At 39.4% G+C, this 21,042-nt stretch overlaps 1 protein-coding gene across 1 annotated transcript; it reads left to right on the plus strand.

Annotated features, from left to right (window-relative positions):
• The first annotated feature begins 699 nt into the window (after positions 1 to 699).
• Positions 700 to 20,419, plus strand: SMU1 (SMU1 DNA replication regulator and spliceosomal factor). Its single transcript, XM_081151815.1, has 12 exons — positions 700 to 822; positions 4,312 to 4,522; positions 5,847 to 5,999; positions 7,316 to 7,426; positions 9,407 to 9,535; positions 11,211 to 11,330; positions 13,402 to 13,518; positions 14,144 to 14,271; positions 14,771 to 14,897; positions 16,537 to 16,704; positions 18,351 to 18,503; positions 19,973 to 20,419. The coding sequence occupies exons 1-12, from the start codon at positions 797 to 799 to the stop codon at positions 20,069 to 20,071; spliced, it is 1,542 nt and encodes a 513-aa protein (XP_081007941.1). The 5' UTR covers positions 700 to 796; the 3' UTR covers positions 20,072 to 20,419.
• Positions 20,420 to 21,042: the final 623 nt, after the last annotated feature.

Raw genomic sequence — 21,042 nt, forward strand, 5'->3', positions numbered from 1 at the left:
CAACTAAATACGTAGTGGGTATGAAAATCTTAAATGGGTTCCAAACTTTTCATAATTAATCTGATTAAACTGTGTTATTTTTTTGTTAATCCTGACCCGAGGATATTTTTTCCATTGATTTTTAGAGAGTGGAAGGTGGGGGGATGGGGGAGAGAGAGAGAGATAGAAACATTGATGTGAGAGCGACCCACCGATTGGTTGCCTCTCACACTAGCCCCGATCAGGGCGGACTCGAACCTGCAACCCAAATATGTGCCCTTGACCGGAAATCGAACCCACGACCCTTTGGTGCGTGGGGCACGCTCTAACCACTTAGCACACTGGCCAAGGCTAATCTGTGTTTTGGATCCAAAGCCATTCATTCATTCATTCATTCATTCATTCATTCATTCATTCACTCACTCACAATTAACTCTACCTGCAAATGTTGGCTAGTGTTCCATTAGTTCGACTATATAAACCTCCCGGTACTGTAAGTTCAATCCAATCTTTAAATCTAATCACTAACTGCATCAAATGGAAGCAAAATGTCCTAACCAGTGCTTCTAAGCAAAGCTTTTCTCCAGCAAAGAGACTGGAGAATTCTCTGGAGCTGGGGCTTCGACTCCCGCTTTTGACAGTCCCTAGAGGCTCCACCCCTCACGTACGTACTCGAGCCCCGTTCCGCACGGTCCGCCTCCGGGGCCGGCGTCGGACGTCGGGCGGAAGTGACGTAGGACGGCCGCCGGAGGTGTCGTTGGTGTGCTGCGCGACGGCCTGAGAGAGGACTGGGGCCTGCGGCCGGGACTGGGGCGCAATGTCGATCGAAATCGAGTCCTCGGAGTGAGTCCCGCGCTAGCGGATGCTCGGGAAGTGGCGGGGCCCGGGAGAGGAAGGGTGTAGAGTGGAAGGTGCTCAGGGAGAGGCGTGTGAGAGGCAGGGGAGGGAAGGGGAGGGGCCTTCCTTTCCCACAAAGAAGTTTCTTGGATCTGGCTACCTCGGAGGCGGGTCCACAAGGGAAGCCCAAAGGCCCGTGGGAGGCGGCCCGGGGTCGGGGGAATTCTCCTTGCAGACCCGAGCTCTAGCCGTCGCCGACTCCCGGCGCACTCTGTGACTGCCCAGATTACCCTTCCACTCCGGGCTCCATTCTGATTATCTGCACAAGGGGGTTGGGCTCTAAGCCTTTCTCCTCTTCCTGCCTCTGTTAAATACAACTGTGATTCCTTTTCTCTGTGCTTACATGGCTCCTTTGCTTTGCTCTGCACAGCCCTTAACCCAGTATTGTCACTGTTTCTCTATCCACCCCACTAGCCTGTATGGGCGCCTAGAGGCCGTTTTCTTATAGTCCCAGTGCCTAGCGCACCGTAGAGGCTCCATCACTGCCTTTGCAATGAATGAACGACTAGCTGTTTTAACAGGCTCTACCTGGCGCTGAATTTTGATTAGTCTGTGAGCTCTGTGTAGCTACAAAAGAGAGACAGAATCTGGAGATTGGGCCAGAAGAATGATAGATTGGGAGTCGGGGGTACTAATGAGTGACAAAGGGGGTGTTAAGTGAACTTTTCCAGGACATCATCTTCCACCTTGCCCTTGGCAACACTTAATAATTAAATCACCAGAATAACATTTGTGTTCTGAGTGTAAGTGAGGGAGAGGACTTGTGCTGAAGACCTGCCATGTGATGAAAAGAGGTTTACTTATCTAACAAATACTGAAGTGTACTATGTAATGCTCTAGACCTCGACGGATACCGTAGTGAACAAAACAGACAAAAATCCTTCACCTTATAGAATGTATGTAGTGATTGGGGAAGGCAAACAACAGACAAAAACAGTAAGTAAAATATAAGGCTTAACAGATGGTGAGAAGTATTGTGGAGAAAAATAAAGGAAAGAAGAGTGATAAAGAGTGCTGGAGTTAAAACAACTAAATCAAGTACAGAAGCTGGAAAGGATTCCATGATTTAGGACCTGAATAATAGTGGACACTGACCATTCTCCCAGTCTTGGGTTGCTGTACATTTTTATTATCAGTAATGGCTACTGTTTACTAAGTATTTTCTATGCTGGTCATGCAATAAGCACTATAGTCATCCAAGCCTACAGGGTAGGTATTTTATTTAACAGATGTGGATACAAGCACAGAGGTAACTGACTTGCCCAAGCTCACAGTTAGTAAGTGACAGAACTCTGATTCAAACCCCAGCCGATTGATCTCCAAAGTTTTAAACTTTAATGTATTACATCGTGTTTGAAGGAAGTAGGTTTTATTTTAGGTATGCCAAATAAGAGGTCTTTACAGGGGAGTGTCTTATTTGGGGAGTGCAAATGGAAGTGTGTTAAGGAGGATAGTAGGTACTAGAATAGCAGTGATCTAAACCTGGGTATCTCTTAAAGGAGCCATGAGAAAAAAAAAGACCACTGCAAATAGCAGTAATCAGTTTCCTGCTACAGGGGATTTTAAGAAGAAGGTATTTTGTTTACTTTCTTGTCAGGGATGTATGCTCAAGAGCCACACTGCCAGTTGAATCTTCTTTTTCCCACTTATCTGTTCCTTGGTGAGATCCTCATCTGTAAAATAGGCATAATAGTAATAACCTATCTCATATGATTATTTTGAGGAGTAAATCATTATGTCTAAAATGCTTAGAATAGTATTTGGTATACTGTAAACACATAATAAAGATTGGTTATTATTCTCTGATTATCATCTCTCCCCAGAAAGAATTGACTAAATTCCCATCTGAAATTCCTTCCCCGTGACAATCTGACCCTCTATACTAGCGCTGTCCATTAGAAATGCACTGTGAGCCACATATAAGGAAAGAGAAGGAAAACAGTGTATCACAGCATCATACAGTGAACTTTTACAGTATATGTGAACAGATTTTTCACTAAACTCATTAAGTCCAAGATCAAGAAGTTTTAACTATAAACATATATTTAACTATAAATAATTTATAAGTTTTCTGTCACATGTTGAAAACGGATGTTTATTCTCTCAATATTTGGCAATTACCTGACTCCTCTTTTCCTTGGGAAACTAAATTTGTAACATTTTTATTTCACTTATCCTGGAAATTTGGCAGTAGGTAGGTGTTATTTTTGCAAATGGGGCACATAGCTTTGCTTTACTTTTTTTTTTTTAAATATATCTTTATTGATTACAGAGAGAGGAAAGGAGTGGGAGAGAGAGATAGAAACATCAATGATGAGAGTCATTAATCAGGCCCACAACTGGGCATGTTCCCTGACCGGGAATCGAACCCCGATTGCCTGGATCCTAGGTCGACGCTCAACTGCTAAGCCATGCCCAGCCGGGCTGCTTTACTTTTTTAAAATATATCTTTATTGATTTCAGAGAGAGGAAAGGAGAGGGAGAGAGAGAGTGAGAGAAACATCAATGATGAGAGAGTTGTCACCAACTGGCTGCCTCCTGCACGGCCCCAACTGAGGATCGAGCCCGCAATCCGGGCATGTGCCCTGACCAGGAATCCAACCCTGATTGCCTGGATCCTAGGTCAACGCTCAGTCGCTGAGCCACGTCCGGCTGGGCTGCTTTACTTTTTTAAAAAAATATACCTTTATTGATTTCAGAGAGAGGAAGGAAGAGGGAGAGAGATAGAAACATCAGTGATGAGAGAGTCATTGATCAGCTGCCTCCTGCACGCCCCAGCCTGGGGATCGAGCATGCAACCTGGACATATGCCCTGATTGGGAATTGAACTTTGGTTGCCTGAATCCTAGGTTGATGCTCAATCGCTGAGCCACACCCAGCCGGGCTGCTTTACTTTTATATACAGTATAGCTCTACTTTTTTGTGTTCAACAAATCCCTATTAAGAAAAATATCAAATCACAGTTTTTGGTTGTCATTTAAAAAGTGAGCCAAATTATCCTAAAAGCATTTAGAATATTTATGTCAGTGACTAGACTAGGTTTAAATATTTCACTAAAGTGTGCAACAATATAATTGTACAAATTAATAAGAAACTTGGCATAATAAAAAGATCTCTGGCTTCGGAAGTAAGAGAATCACTTTGGTACCAGCTCCCTTTCTAGCTGACTGTGAGACATTGGGCAAATTATTTCTCCTCTCTGAACCCCAGTTCTCCTATTTTTGAGATGGAGGTAGGACTAGATGATCCTCAAAGCCCCCTGTAACTTAGATTCTGTGATTTTGGCAAGTTTTTTGTCATATGATAAAGAAATGGAAAGTACGTAGTGAAAGGAAGATGGTTGACTAGGAGAAATAAGTTGGGATGGGCTTTTATTTTGTGGCCTCTCTGGTGAGTGAGGATCCCTGAACTGGATGGCTTGCTTTCTTTTTTCAGTGTGATCCGTCTTATCATGCAGTACCTGAAAGAGAACAGTTTACACCGAGCATTAGCCACCTTACAGGAGGAGACTACTGTGTCTCTGAATACCGTGGACAGCATTGAGAGTTTTGTGGCTGACATTAATAGTGGCCACTGGGACACTGTTTTACAAGCTATACAGTCTCTGAAATTGCCAGACAAAACCCTCATTGACCTCTATGAACAGGTAAGAGTGGAGGTGATGCTGATTCCTGTGGGTTGGTTTACTGTGGGCCCCCTGACTGGGAAGCATTAGTGAGCATTCCTTCAAGCACTGTAGGGCTGTAATAGCCCTTAAAACTTACACTGTCAAGGTCTGAGTGCTACTTTGTATTTTTTTTCTCTCTTGGAAAAGCCAAGAGTTTCCCAAATTGAAAATATTTCTTAAGTAATCATTAAATGAACTGTCCTGATACCAACTGTTCTGACACCAACTAGTGTACTGCAAGTTCTGGCAGTGACCACCCAAAGTTAGCACAGACCCTACAAGTTAAGGGGCTCAGTTCTCCATAAAATTGCCCTTACTTCAGACATCAGTTGCACTTTAGGGTCTCTGGCCACTCACAGTTCTGACAAATGCTATAAATTTGGGAGTCTCCTGGACCCCCCCAGAGTGGATAATTCTCTAAAAATGACTCATATAACTCAGGAAAGCACTGTATTTATGATAGCAGTTTTATTATTAAGGATAGAAATTGGAACTATCCGTAAGGAGGCACACATAGGGTGAGGTCTGGGAGGGTCCTGAACACAGAGATTCCAATGCCCTCTCCTCATGGACTCAGTGTGTTTCTCAGCTGGCATATTAATGTGTCTACCAACCAGGAGGCTCCATTGGGGTTTTTGTTGGGGTTTCATTCAATCTTCAGCTCCCTGGAGATTGGGCTAGCGCAAAGCTTCAACCCTACACTCACATGGTTGATCTTTCCGGTAACCAGCTCCTCTATGGAGTTATCTTATTAGCACAAACTTAGGTGTGATGCAGGGAGCTCATTAATAGCAAAGATACTCTTATCACTGGCAAAATTTGAGGGTTTTTAGAAGCTCCATGCCAGGGAACCAGGACAAAGGTCATACAAATTATGTTTTATGCAAAAGAACAGAGGAGTTTCGGGACATAAGAATGTAGTGTTGTTGGTAAAAATAGGGTAGTTGGTTTGTTTCTTTACAATCCGCATGAATTCATTAATTTCCCCAAAAAAGTGTTGATACCTGAAGAAAGATTTCTCTGAAGCCCATGCAGATATTCCCATTTTAGTTTTCTTCAGCATCTATATTCTGAATGAATGGCCTGAGAGGAGAGGAGATTGGTAGATAAAAATGGAGAGTGGAAGTTGAAGGATTGAAGTTATTACTTACAATTACTTCAGTTGTCTACCTGAAAAGGAGAAAGGGTATTTCCCAGTATAGAAAATCACTTTGATAGGCCATTTCTGCACAAGAAATTGTACTGAAAAACAAGTATTACTAAGAGAATGCATTGACACAGCCATTTTCTTTCACTTCTCCAGGTTGTTCTGGAATTGATAGAGCTCCGTGAATTGGGGGCAGCCAGGTCTCTTCTAAGACAGACTGACCCTATGATCATGTTAAAACAAACGCAACCAGAGCGGTATATTCATCTGGAGAACCTATTGGCCAGGTCTTATTTTGATCCTCGTGAGGTATGACTGTGGTAACAAAAAATACTTGTTAATTTTGCAAACATGCAATAATGTAATCTTTTTAACCATTTCACTGGATACTTTTTGTGATTTTGGTTTAATTTTTTTGTTTTGTTTTGTTTTTTATTAATCCTCACCTGAGGATATTTTTCCCACTGATTTTTAGAGAGAATCAAGGGAGGGAGGGAGGGAAAGAGGGAGAGAGAGAAACATAAGTGTGAGAGAGAGACATCAATTCGTTGCCTCCTGCACAAGGCCCCGGTCGGGGCCAGGGATTGAACCTGCAACCCAGGTACGTGCCCTTGACCAGGAATTGGACCCATGACTCTTCGGTATGTGGGCCGATGCTCTAACCACTGGGCCACACTGGCCAGGGCTGATTTAATTTTTGATAATACTTTTCTATGTTGGTTGAAATTTGCATATAATAAAGAGATTAATCTTGATCAGTTTTCTGAGTGTTGGAGAGTCTTCCCTTCCCCACATTACCACATTTTAGAGGCTTGTATATCACTTAGTAAAGAAGTAGAAAGTTTATTCTGATATCATTTCCTCATTAGCTTAAGTACTTGTGCTTCTGACCCTGAAGTGCTTCCTGACTGCTGGTGTATATATTCACTGTGCATTTATGTCCATTGCCCCTGACAATTGCAGTTTCCTTCCAGCCCTTTCTTTCAGTTCTTAAAAGCTCATGCTCTTACTTCTCAGCTGATTATGCTTACTGGTAGAGCATGGTGACTGTCAATCTTATTTTTCCAAAACCTTTTTTTGTGTACACTTTCATTCTTTCTAACCCAGCCTTTTACTAGTCTACATGTGAGGAAGAGGAGTTTAATAGACACTGAATAATGGAAAGTTAGAGTAAGCTCACAGAAACCATGAGGATAAAGGATTACTAAGACAAGATTAATGTTAGAAGTGGCGAAGAACTTCTGGGCTGGGGTCATTTGACTGAAAGAAATTACTGAAGAACATAAAAGAATCCTTGGCTCTGCAGATTTTTCAAAAACTGGTAAAACAACCCTGGCTTTGATGTTGTTTGCTTAGACTCCTTTCAGAAGTAACAATGTGGATTGGCTGACCTCAGTTGTGTCCCTCAGTTGTGTCCCAGCTCATTCTTTTGAAATGCAAGTGGGTAGAATTAGGAGGTCATTTTTAAAGAACTAATTCAATTAATCTCGTGTTTAACTGGGTAGTTTCCTTTCATGTTTTCCATTTTGAGTGTATCTGCTTGATGATTGTTGTTTTTTTAAAATAAGTACACTCATATCTTGTAACCATTTCTTGGAAATGATGCTACCCCTCTCCATTTTCAGGCATACCCAGATGGAAGTAGCAAAGAGAAGAGAAGAGCAGCAATTGCCCAGGCCTTAGCTGGGGAAGTCAGTGTGGTGCCTCCATCTCGTCTCATGGCATTGCTGGGGCAGGTAATTAAAGTCTGTGAAACTGAAATTACCCTTTACATAAACTATGTGTACAAGCCAAAGAAATCAGACATCCTATGTATTGATAACTATCTGTGGAGCTACACGTACTAGCAGCTGTGTCATGCCACCCTCATCTTTCCTGGGAGAGGCAGTATAGATGAGTGGTTAAGAGCATAAGCTCTCGAGCAGAATCAGGGTGACCGTAGAATTTATCATTTCATCTAGGATAACTTAAGGACACTGTTGATCATTGAATCATTTTGGTACTTGGCAGAAGAACATGTTGCAGCCAGTGCAACAAGAGTGCAAGAGATTGATCCTGTTATTTATAAGAGATAATGGGAATGTCATAAAACCTAGGAATAAGAAAGAATTATTCACCTTATGGTTTTGGGGCACTTACTTTAGAATGGGGGAAAGGTCAGCACAGAGCTTCCACTCAAATTTTATACAACATATTTTCAGATAGATTGAAAGTTATATATTTTAAGAAAATAGAAAAACTAGTAGATAACATAATATATCAAACCTGATAGGGAAGGACTTCCTGTGATTAGGGAGTAAACACCCAGGTAAAGGTCAACAGATTTAATCACTTAAGAGTTTAATTTAAGATAAAAAAAACTATAAGGTTATAATAAAAAACAACTTGTTCACATTAAAAGCTCACAAATTGATAAGAAAAATGACAATGGATCAGTGAGCAAAGAACACAAATGAATGGAAAGCAGAAGAGGAACTGTATCTAGTCAGTAAACGTGCGGGAAAGTTCAAATTAACCAGAGAACTGACGAAAGCAGGCTATACATTCCCACTTGTTAAGTTAGCAAAGTTTCAAAATGATATCTAGAACTGTTGAGTTTTCTTATATAACAAAGGGGAAAAGGAATAAACATTGAGCTATGTGCCTATCGTATAGACTTGATATATATTATTTTGCATATCCTTTCAGCAGTTCTAGGAATTTGGCTTTTGCTTTTTTTAGTTCATGAAATTGGGAGTCAGAATAACATTTGGCAGATGATCTCACCTGTCTCCAATGTCCATGATTTTTTCACTCAATATACTTGTGAGTGCTGTTGAAGTTGCGACTTTTGGAAAAACAGTTTGTCAGTGTATATCAAGAGCCTTAACCATTCCTGTTCTTTTTTGGATTTAATAATTCCTATTCTTGCCCGGCCGGGCGTGGCTCAGTGGTTGAGCGTCGACCTGGGATCCAGGCAATCGGGGTTCGATTCCCGGTCAGGGCACATGCCCAGGTTGCGGGCTTTATCAATGACTCTCTCATCATTAATGTTTCTCTCTCTCTCTCCCTCTCCTTTACTCTCTCTGAAGTCAATAAAGATATATTGAAAAAAATAATAATAATTCCTATTCTTGGAATCTATTCTAAGGTGAGACTACCCCAAAATAGAAAAAGCCTTATGTCCAAAGAAGTTCATTGCAGCAGCATTTAGATGAGTGAAAAATTAGAAGTTTATAAATGTCCATTAATAAGTTAATTAAATAAACTGTTAAATATCCACTAGATAGGATATATTTTACAGCCACTGAAATGATAATTATGGCATAGCATGATCTGATGTTAAGTGAAAACAGGAGAATATAGAACTTTACACATAGTATAATTACAGCTACATTAATTAAACACGTGTATAAGGGAGAAAATAATAGAAGGTAATATCTAAAATGCTAGCAGTGGCTGTGTTTGGATGTTGGAATTATGGGAGGTTTTTGTTTCCCAAATTCTATTTATAATAAAAGAGTCACACCTATAAGAAAGTAGGTGTGGAAAGATGGACCTGTCAGCTCTCAGAGCCTCCTTTCACCCAGAGATCAGCCTGTGTTCTTAGGACACACATCTAAACTAGATGGCTCACAGTTTCCTGTGAACCTCATTCTTTCTGGCTTGATTTTGAGCAATCAGGATCCAATCTTAAAAGCACCCAAGCAGATTATTGTACATTTCTTTTCTCCTAGGCACTGAAGTGGCAGCAGCACCAGGGGTTACTTCCTCCTGGCATGACCATAGATTTGTTCCGAGGCAAAGCAGCTGTCAAAGATGTGGAAGAAGAAAAGTTTCCTACACAGCTGAGCAGGCATATTAAGGTAGGATTCTTAGACACTCAGCCAGGTGGTAAATCAGTTGTTGAGGACTCAACATTTGCTTGCTCAGTCAGGCTCTGTGCTAGGAACTTGGGTTAGGAAGCAAAGCTCATTCTCCAGCTCTGACAACATTCAGGGTTGCTGTTGGTGACCACTGGGGTCCTGTGGCCTGGCAGTGGCACAGCTCAGTTGTATAACCAAGTGGCATACATTTGACGTTTGGCCCATCGTATGCCCTTGCACTTTCTCCCAGGAAGCCTGCATTTGGAAGAATGATTAACTCTTTGGTTAAGCCTGGGACTAACTATGAACTTTTAATATATTTGTCTTGTTCAATATTTGTGTTTTTGCCTGCTGCATGTCAGGCAAAACACCAGGCATGGATTGTAAAGTGGGCTTATGTGGTATTTGAGGAAAATAATTTTACCATCTTAGGGCCAGTTCTTGTTTGTGTTTTTTTTAAATCTGAGACTTTTCTGGGAAAAAACACAATCAAGTAATTGCAGCAGTTTCCAGAATTACAAGTAGATTTGCTACTTCAGCATCTTTTTTTATATTATAGTTTTTGGATTTATGCTGTCATTGAATTTATGGATTTTAAAATAATTCATATTCCTCAAAACTTTTGACTTTGGCTTAGTGTGTTGAATGTGTCTTCTCTGGGTTATATGTTCTGACTTGCATTCAAAGATATTTTTGAGCAGTACTTTTATCCTGGCTGCAGCCTTGAGATAAATAGAAATCTATTATAATTATGCTGCTGGGCTAAGATTTTGGTTACACACACTTTCCTTTTTTGGTATTTAAATGGAAATTCATAGCAGAGCTTTTCTTCGTCCTCATCTGTCTAGTGTTCTGCAGTTTTCACCTGTTATTGCATGATTGCTGGTCAGTGCTCAGATACATTTCCCAGGTGAACAGCCTGTGTCAGCTTTAATTAGTTCTCTTAGAGTTAGTCACCTCCATGTTATCACTTGATTAATGAAGGTCATGAAACAATGATTAGTAGAAAGTTTGTTTACAGAATAGTGTATGAAAACACATTTATGTTGAAAAAGTGACTATTTTTCCTCATATGCACAACAGGAATATATGCCACATTAAGTCGAGTGTGAAAGCCATGCTAATAGTGGCTGATTCTGGTAAAAGCTTACTGTTTGGGTTAACAGAATTACCTGTTCTAAGTCCCATGTTAAATTAGTTTTTTTTCCCTTTGGAAATGTCAACTTCACATTAAAAAACTAATTTCAGCTGAGATCCTAGACATAAAACTGGTCAGAGAAAATATATCCACAACCTTCCTGTGCCTGGGTACAGAAATGTCCTTCCAGTGCTCCAGAAGAGTAAGCTAGCTATGACTTTACTAGGGCAGGGTTTCTTAGAAGGATAAAATGGGAATCATTTTTTCTTCTTAATTTTAACAAATGGCCCCAGGGGTAGGGAACCAGGGGAGCAGGGAGAAGGGGAATCAAGGCCCAAACCCCACAATCCCTTCCCCCCACCCCTTGCCCCCTTATATATTTATAATCTATATACACGGCCTGGGAGGGTAAGGGCAAGGGGACCTCCCTCAGGGGGGTGGAGGCCACCTAGGCTCCTTTTCCCCTCAGGATAAATGGGAACCATTTTAAGGCCACTGGATAAAAATGTATCTGTTTCATTGTTTCATTTGAAACAGTTTGGTCAGAAATCACATGTGGAGTGTGCTCGATTTTCTCCAGATGGTCAGTATCTGGTCACTGGGTCTGTTGATGGCTTCATTGAAGTATGGAACTTTACAACTGGAAAAATCAGGAAGGTAAAGTATTTAAAATATATTAATTTTTCTAGTGAAATAATTATTATTTTTAATTATCTGTTATTTTTACACTTTGAATTTATTTTTTGAATGGGTGATATGTACAGCTGATACAGTATTTTATAAAATAGCAAAGTTGTTCAGTAAAGGGTAGTGGGTTCCACCTTTGTCCCTCAACTAGTCAGTCCCTTTCCTTGGTCCAACCAGGTTACCACTTTCTTATGTAACCTTCCTGGAATATTCTGGGTATGTATGTGTGAGCAATTACTTTTTATTCCCAATCTAACCTTATTGTAGTACTAATTGTGTTTCTCTTATTATGAGTGAGAGAATATCTTTTAATATGTGAAACACCACCAGTATTTCCTATTCTGTGAAGTCTGTTCATATCCTTTGCCCATTTTCCTTTTTTTTTTAAATTTATTTTTTTTAAAATATTTTTTATTGAGTTTTAGAGAGAGAGGAAGTTTAGAGGGAGAGCAATAGAGAGGAACATCATTGTGAGAGCGAAACATCCATCGGCTGCCTCCTGCACTCCCCCTACTGGGGATTGGGCCCACAACCTGGGATGTGCCCTGACTGTGAATTGAACTGGCAACCTTTTGGTGCACGGATGACACCCAACCAACTGATCCGCACTGGCCAGGGCTGCCTGTTTTTCTTTTGGATTGTATCTTGTTGATTTGTTGGAGCTTTTTACAATTTGAGGGAGTAAACCTTTGTGATATGTATCGCAAATATTTTTCAGTTTTCACTTTTGTCTTTTAATTTTGCTTATGGTTTTGCTTTATAGACCTAAAATCGTTTGTATCATCTTATTTAATCGTCTTTTCTTCCACAATTTCTTCTAGTCTTTTTACGTTTCATTTTATGTTCAATTTTTGATCCATGTGGAATTTGTTTAGGGAGATAAAGTTAGTGTAGCTCAGATTTAATCTTTTCCCCAAATAGTTGACTATCCACTGACTTAAATTGTAATCTTTATCAGAGAGTACTAAATTCTACTCAGGTAGTGAATTTGTGAGTGATTTTCACTTTCTACTTTATACATATTTTATAGTTTGTCTTTTTTTTTATTTTTTAAACCATGAAGCAATCTCAGTTTATAATTAGAAAAATAGAGATACTTCTATTTGAACAATAATGGATAAAATAAGCATCACAAGCCCAGCTGGACGTGGCTCAGTGGTTGAGCAGTCGATTGGGGTTCGATTCCCTGTCAGGGCACATGCCTGGGTTGTGGACTTGATCCCCAGTCGGGAGCATGCAGGAGGCAACCAATCAATGACTCTCTCATCATTGATGTTTCTATCTCTCTCCCTCCCTCTCCTTTCCTCTCTCTGAAATCAATAAAGATATATTTAAAAAATAAGAATTAAAAAAAATCATTACAAATAAATATAGTAGTCAATACATGGTTTGAGGAACTGTAGATGACAATTTGGAAAAAAACATTAGTTTCTCACATTATTTTCCTAAGATAAATAAATTCAGATTTATTAAAGATGTACAATATGAAACTGTAGGTGTAGCCCATGGACATAGGCAGTAGTGTGGTGAAGGTCGGGGGGGGGTGGCAGGTGCTGGGTGGAGATGGGCAAAGTGGAGGGAAATAGGGGACGTCTGTAATAGTGCCAACAATTTAAAAAAAAAGAAACTAGGGAAATTTTGCTTAGAAAAGATTAGTAAGCGTGCTTGCTTCGATAGCACATATACTAAAATTGGATACAGAGAAGATTAGTATGGCCCCTGTGTAAGGATGATACACAAATTCATATGGTGTTCCATATTTTTTTATGTAACAAACGTAACGTGTTTATTCTAAAAAAAAAAAAAAAAAAAGATTAATAAGCAAAAGATGTAGGCTGTTATGTTGGCATTTTTTACAGTGTTTGAATTGTGTAAAATTATTTATTCGTAGCATTCTCTGTTGTTCATTAGGAATGTGTGTGCATGCCACTACTACTTGCTTTGGAGATTTAGAGTAGGTACAAGCCATTATCCTGCTTTCAGTGAGTTTGTAGAGATCTGGGTTATCTGTTTGATAACTGTTTACCATTGTTTCCTTTAGGATCTTAAGTACCAGGCCCAGGATAACTTTATGATGATGGATGATGCTGTCCTCTGCATGTGTTTCAGCAGAGATACAGAAATGTTAGCAACTGGGGCTCAAGATGGAAAAATCAAGGTATGGATTAATGGCACAAACTTGTATGTAGACATTTAGAGAGTTTTGTAATGAGGTAGTGTCCTATGTATGGTATGCAGCTTAATAACAGCTACTGTTTATTGAGCATCAACTTTGTGCTAGTCACTTTACTTTTTCTTATTTAATCCTAATAAGAACTCTGCCTAGGGAGGTCCAATAATTTGTTTAAGGTCACGCAGTTAGTAAGTAATAGATCTGGGGCTTATGCCCTTCCTGCTGTACCACTCTTGCTCACTTTGTATGATGTATTGTACTTTGTTTTTAGCTGATGGGATTTTTTTAGGGAATGGGATAGTCTGCAGCTGATTAGCTGTGGCTTGTATTTAATTGCTGGTAAAATGTCCTGGGCTAGGTAAAATACAGAAGTGGTCTCTGCTAAGTGAACTTAGAGTCTAAATTTTTGTTTTAATAATTTATAAGGAAAGAGGTTTAACTTTCAAAGGATTCAGTTATCATTGTACTGAGTGAACCAGACATATCATATTAAGCTATTAGCATGCATTTTTAATGCTGTCTTAGTACATTAGTGAGCATTGCATCTTGCTTGGCTCTGTGGACACTACTTACAAGTGTTTACAATTACTATTTTTTTTTTTTTATAAAGGTATGGAAAATTCAGAGTGGACAGTGTTTAAGGAGATTTGAAAGGGCACACAGTAAAGGTGTCACCTGTCTAAGCTTTTCTAAGGATAGCAGTCAGATCCTTAGTGCCTCTTTTGACCAGACAATTAGGTAAGTAAGAATCCCCAAACTGCCTTCACTTGGTCTTGATGTTATGAAGCTCTGAAAGGAAGTAGTAGTGATTCCTTACACTTTTACCAGGGTGGTATTATATGGAGAGTAAGGAATGTGAGATCTCATTTCCCCAGTTAGAGTACAGCTGACACCGTTCTATTATTTTGTCTACTTGAGTCTTTACCCACCTGTATCAGAATCATGTTAGAGGGCATATTACAAATACAGATTCCTAGGATCCAGCCAAGACCTGAAAGTCTGTCCCTGAACAGAAACCTGTGGTATTATTGGCATATTTTCTTCCAGTCTCTGTGCCAACCTTTTGTTTGATAGTTTGACATGAAAATTATACTGCATACATAAATGCAAAGCCATTTCTTCACTTAATATTATAATAAGAGCTTCTATAATTCATCTAAAATGCATTCAACACTTGTTCTCAACCATAATATATAGAATATTAATTGTTCTTTTCATTTCCTTTTATGTGTGATAGAATTCATGGCTTAAAATCTGGGAAAACCCTGAAGGAATTTCGTGGTCATTCTTCGTTTGTTAACGAAGCAACATTTACACAAGATGGACATTATATTATTAGTGCATCCTCTGATGGCACTGTAAAGGTTAAGTATTTGCTACTGGTTTATTTTGAGTTATCCCGTTTTTGCCCTTTGAGGAGTTTTTTGTAGTAGTAATGGTGATAATAATGGTGATAATTTTGGTGGGGTAAAACCTCTTTACTAGCTATTTTAGCTATAATTGAGGTGAGTCTGAGACAATAGTAGTATTCTGTGGGTAATTCCTGTTAGCCTAGGAGCCTCAAATCTCAAACCTACAAAATCAGACCTCAGCGTGTGTAGGAAAAGAGGAAAGGTGTGGAGTCCTAAATTTAAGTCATCCCCCATTTACAGTGGTTAAATTTGATTTTGCCATAGGTATGATCCACCTGCAGCAAATTCACAAAGGGCTCAGTGACCAAATAAGTAACTGTCTTTTTTCTTGCACAGCCTCATCCCACCCCTGGCCCCCACATTAGGACCTTCCTAATAGCATTTATGGAGGAACAGAAAGGGTATAGAGTAGAACCCCTAGAGAATGTCTGGCCCTTGAAATCATTTAGTCTGGCCCTGCCAAGGCAACCATAGGTGGGACTCAAAATTCAATAAATCTAGTAGCTTTTTTCATAGCTAATTTTTAAGTTGATAATTTTGTATGGCCCTCGAATGATATTATAAATATCCAAATGGCCCTTGGCAGAAAAAAGGTTCCCCACCCCTGCCCTAGAGGAACAGAAAATATCAGAGTAAAACCAAGCCCTCTCTCAGACACTTAATGCCCTCAACTCTCAGCTGAAAGTAATGGATCTTCAGTACCTTAAGAGATTTATTTTAAGAGAGCCTTATTTCCTAGAAAAGGTGAAAAATCCAAATAGTAAATTGCTAAGGATCTTTGAGACATTGCATTTACATTCTGAGTCTGCTTTTAAATTGGATTATGCAAGTGAGTGCTTTGCAGCAAAAGACCTCAACATTTTAAAACGAACACCTAAAAGACCATGCTGTAAGGTTTGTTCTGGCTTGGGGATTGAACCAGAAACCTGAGGGTAGGAGATACACTTTTCCTCAGGATGAATGGGGAAATACACAAAGCTCTTGGTACTTCAGTCATGGGATTTGCCCTCTTTGTGCTATGTATAGGATCTCAGAAGATGTAAAATGCCATTGGGAAGTGGTTTATATAGGCCTCTTTGTTTTGAGGTCTTTTCCTTTAGTTCTGCAGTGTGTGGGGTAAAGATCTCACTGACTTTTTAGACAGAAAACACTAAAAGCTTTAGAACTCTTGATACCTGAAATGTTCATTTCTCTTCTAGGCAGCTGGGCTTTAGAGAGGAGATAGGGACAGATAAGTACAGTGTTTATTAGGAAAATAAACAGTAGGGTAACTAACTAGTGGGCAACTATTTCCTCGTCTGTGGGTATTCAACATCTGTTTTGTGCCAAGCTCTGTTGAAGGCAGAGAAGACACAACATAGTCCATGCCTTTGAGGCTTTTATGCCTCAGTAAGTGAGTGGTGTCCAGGTAATGCTTATGGCCATCAATATTTGATCCATCCCTTCTCTAAGCACATCTCATGTCAATAACTATTTCTTTTCTGAGTCAATTTATTCTTTTTTAGTCATCTAATTTCATTGTTTAAAACTTCAAAACTAGAAATTCTTATGCTTTAAATTTATTTATGCTTTAAATTTTTTTTGGTTATAGATCTGGAATATGAAGACCACAGAATGTTCAAATACCTTTAAATCCCTAGGCAGCACTGCAGGGACAGACATCACTGTCAACAGTGTGATCCTGCTTCCTAAAAACCCAGAGCACTTTGTGGTGTGCAACAGATCAAACACAGTGGTCATCATGAATATGCAGGGGCAGGTGAGTGCTCAGGAAGTGCCTTTGCATGGATCCTGTGGACCATTCCCAAATCAGCATGTCTTGGTCCTCGCCCTTCTAGTAGCCAAATATGGGTTCACCACTCCAAAAACCATATACACTGTATTTGTTAATCAAATGCTTATTTAAACTATATTCTTGGCTTTTCAGAAGTTACCTCCTCTCCCCAGGGATTTTGTACATTATGCTCTTTCCTTTGCATCGTTTGGATAAATGAGGTTCTTATCTGTCTTTAAGCCTCTGCAGAATCTCATTGAAGATTTTTAGAAAACAATTCCTGTCCTAGTGGGGGAGATCGAGTATGTCACTTACAAACTTGGGACATCTAGCTACCACATGATCTAAGGTAGAACTCTAATAGAAGAAGGGCAACCATGTCTTCATGATGTATATTTGTAATTAGCACATTTGCATGGTTCCCAAGGAACTTCACGTTTGTAGCCCCAGAGACATTTGAAGCTTCAAGGTTGAGGTCTCAAGTCCTGGGAATACGTGGTGCTATTGAAATGTTGGCTTAGGCATTTGGGGATTCTGCTGAGCATGGAGAAGACCCAGAGGCTGGTGTATAGAACTCTGTTCCTTTAATCCCTGATAGAAATTAGTAGTTTAGAACCCTTGGTTGAGATGGTGGTCTGTGGCATCTCCTGGGCCTTGCATAATAGCTATAGCTGCCCACTACCTAGTTTTCTGCTTGACTTTTTAAAGACATTTTATCGAACAAAAATAATTTTAGATTCATAAAGAAGTTGCAGAAAAAGTAACATGTTCCTGTGTACCCTTTCCCTGATGATAATATCTTATGTAACCATAGTACAATTATCAAAACCTGGAAATTGACATTCGTACAATTCTGTTAACTCAAGTACAACCTTATTGGGATTTCACCAGTTTTTACATTCATTTATTTTGAGGCAGGAAGTTAATAGTTCTATGAAATTTCATTGCATGTGTAGATTTATGTAACTACCGCCACAGTTAGGTTACAGAACTGTTTCACACCCCCAAAGAAACTTCCTCATACTACACATTTATAGTCAAACCTTCCCCATCAACTTTAACTACTGGTCTGTTTTCCATTATTATAATTTTGTCATTTTGAGACTGGTGGATAAATGGAATCATATGGTATATAACCTTTTATAACCTTTGCAATTTGTTTCTCTCAGTTTGAGTTGTGAGGATTTTAAATGGTATATAAAATAGAGCAAACAAGGTCTTGGAGACAAGAGTTCCAGCCTGCATGGGGAGAACATCTTACTCTGTTAGAGAGTGGAAACTGGGGAGCACGATTCCACAGAGCATTGAGAACCAGTGTGGTATATTGACTTAGAAATTGTTTTATGTGTGGTAATGAATTCGCTTCAGGGTAAAACTAGCTCAGTAGACTAAAGAGCAGGATTGGTGACTTGGGACATATGAAGTCTAAATTTCTGTGTGCCACTGACTTTAGAGAGCCCATCTGTTGAATATTTCTCAGGCAAGAGGATTTAGCATATGATGAATGGAATTGGCGATCTAATTGTAAATGTCAGAAAACCGAAATACAAAATAACAATGTAAAGATACCCATTTATACTGCTGCTAATCCAGATGTTTTATTTTTTGCCTTGGGCTGTGATATGATCTAGATTGTCAGAAGCTTCAGCTCTGGTAAGAGAGAAGGTGGTGACTTTGTTTGCTGTGCCCTCTCTCCCCGTGGTGAATGGATCTACTGTGTTGGGGAGGACTTTGTGCTCTACTGTTTTAGCACAGTCACTGGCAAACTGGAGAGAACTTTGACAGTGAGTATTAACTGATTTAAGGCCATCTAAAGAAATTTTGTTAATGCTTTTGTCTTCTGAACTTTGAAGTAAACCTTTTCCTGACTGCTATCAGTGTGAATCTTGGTATAAAAAATATAAAAATGTATCACTAAATAAAATAAAGGACCCATAAGCAATTGTATGGAATTACCACCTCTCTCAAGAAAAGTCATCCTTCATTGAGCCCTCAGCTTCAAGTAGATAGGGTGAGTGTACATAAAGCAGAGTAAAAAGGGAATATGCCTGGCTAGCCAGCTAAATTAGCCATGTCTTTCTCAGGGGGATTGGGTGACAGATATAGCTACTTCTGTCCACGTCCTTACAAAGGCAAATTACTTTTACATTATCCTATCGATTTGATTATGATGTTTTTAAACAGCTCATGTTGTGAGTGAGTATAAGGAGTAATTAATGCCAGCTGTTGTAATATCCAGTCCCCAAATTTCAGTGACTTAACACAATCAAAGCTTATTTCTTATGTGATATGAGTTGGATAGCCCTCCCCCATCTTTTAGCTGTGTCATTTGGAATACAGTGGTACCTCGGTTTTCGAATGTACTCCGTTCCGGAAGACTATTCGAGTTCTGAAACGTTCGAAAACCAAGGGATCCACAGCCAACAGCTGGGCCTCAGGATCTTGCCCTCAGCAGAAGCCGTGTGGCATGTTCCACTTCTGAGGCATGTTCGAAAACCGAAGCATTTACTTTCAGGTTTACATTAATCCTAAACTGAAATGTTTGTCAACAGAGATGTTCGAAAACTGAGGTACCACTATATATGGTCTCTAAGATCTCAGTAGGAAAAAAGATAGCTGAAGGGCTATATTGGATGTTTTTAAGACCCACATCTGGAAGTAGCTTAGATTACTTTGTTCCTCATTTGTTTTTGGTTAGAATTTAGTCTCATGGTGACACCTAAATGCAAGTGGGACAGGGAAAATGTAATCTTTGTGGTCCAGGAAGAAATGGTATGGTGAACATACAAAAAATTCTATACAAAACCTATTTTAGAGAATAATCTCTTGCCTTGTAGCATTTTTGAGTGAACTTTTGGTGCGCCTGCCCTGGGAAGCCTGCAGTATAGATCTAAGATGTGAGCAAAACAGGGTGAGGTGGAGAATGTCCTCTGGCTGAGGGGCCTGGACAATCCAAGTTCATTGAGTTGAAGGAATCATTTGGTCTCACCTACTGTTTTGGGACGAAGTTCCAAGTTCACACAGTATGAAAAACTGTACAAAAAAATATGAACAGCAATGTAATAGCCTTGTTTGTGTTTCTGGTTTGTGTGCTTGTTTAGCCCTCTTTGAGGCTGTCTTAGGATTGATTCCTTTGGTGGAAAGTGGAAGCTTCGCTCTTATTCTCTCCCACTCAGCTCTGGATGCCTCTTCAGAGTGATTTATTTTTTTTTATAGACCTATGTACTCTAACCCTGTGCTTTACCCCTTCCAGGTTCATGAGAAGGATGTGATTGGTATTGCACATCATCCTCATCAGAACCTGATCGCTACCTACAGTGAAGATGGACTCCTAAAACTCTGGAAACCCTAACTTGACTTTTTTTCTTTAAACTCGCTTGAGAGCATGTACTTAAATGAAGACATATTCATGTGTTGCTTTTTTTTTGGCCAGCTTTTCTGAGTAAATTGTCTGAATTAGGCACAAGAATAATTTTGTGAAAGTTCATGTTTAAGTAGCAGTTGCCCTTTTTTACATATTTTTAAGGTATTCATTTGTCTGTTTCTAATTGGGGTGGTCACTTAATGTTTTAATGTTTTCAATGATCTTTTACCTGGAGAGTGAAATTATTGATATTTCTAGAAAAATTGTAATCCTTGATTATTGAAATGCTGATTAAAATGTGCCTCCTTGCAGTAAACTTGTAAATAAGGAACTGTCCCACGTTCAGTAGTTAATTCCTTTTTTTTTTTTTTAAGATGGTAATAAACTTTACACCTTTCTGGAGGCTTTGTCTTTAAATATAAAAAAGTGCTCATCTAGTTAACACATTTACTTAGAATCTAATGAAATGGGTGAGACGTGGACATTATTGTGCCTGAATCTTAAATACAGTAGGAAGTCAACTCCTGGGTAGAAGAGACTGGATATGAAAAGGTTGGATGTTCCCTAGGATCTCATTTCACTGATGATCCTTCCACTCATTCTTATTAGCTGTGCAGTCTCAAATGTTCTGGCCAACTCCAGGGAATACTATTGAATCTTCTGGATAGACCTAGTGGCAGAATCCATTATAAGAATTCAGTTTTGGTACTTCCCTTTGTTGAAGGAGGGTTTGGCACTGCAAATGTGTTATTGTTCTGAAGAAAAATTAGAAAAGGACCTGAGATTTAGAAAAGTCTTTTTTGCTATGTGCATCATTACCAGTTAGCTAAAGAAAAAATGTTAAAAGCCAACAAAATCCTTGAAAATACTTTGCATGTGGGTGTCTCTTTTATGTTTCAACCAAGGGTGTTGGAAGATGGAGCATCTGTGCTGATGTATGAAGGTACTGTGCCAGGAAC

Source organism: Miniopterus schreibersii, assembly GCF_964146895.1.
Source record: "Miniopterus schreibersii genome assembly, chromosome: 11".
NCBI lineage: Eukaryota > Metazoa > Chordata > Mammalia > Chiroptera > Miniopteridae > Miniopterus > Miniopterus schreibersii.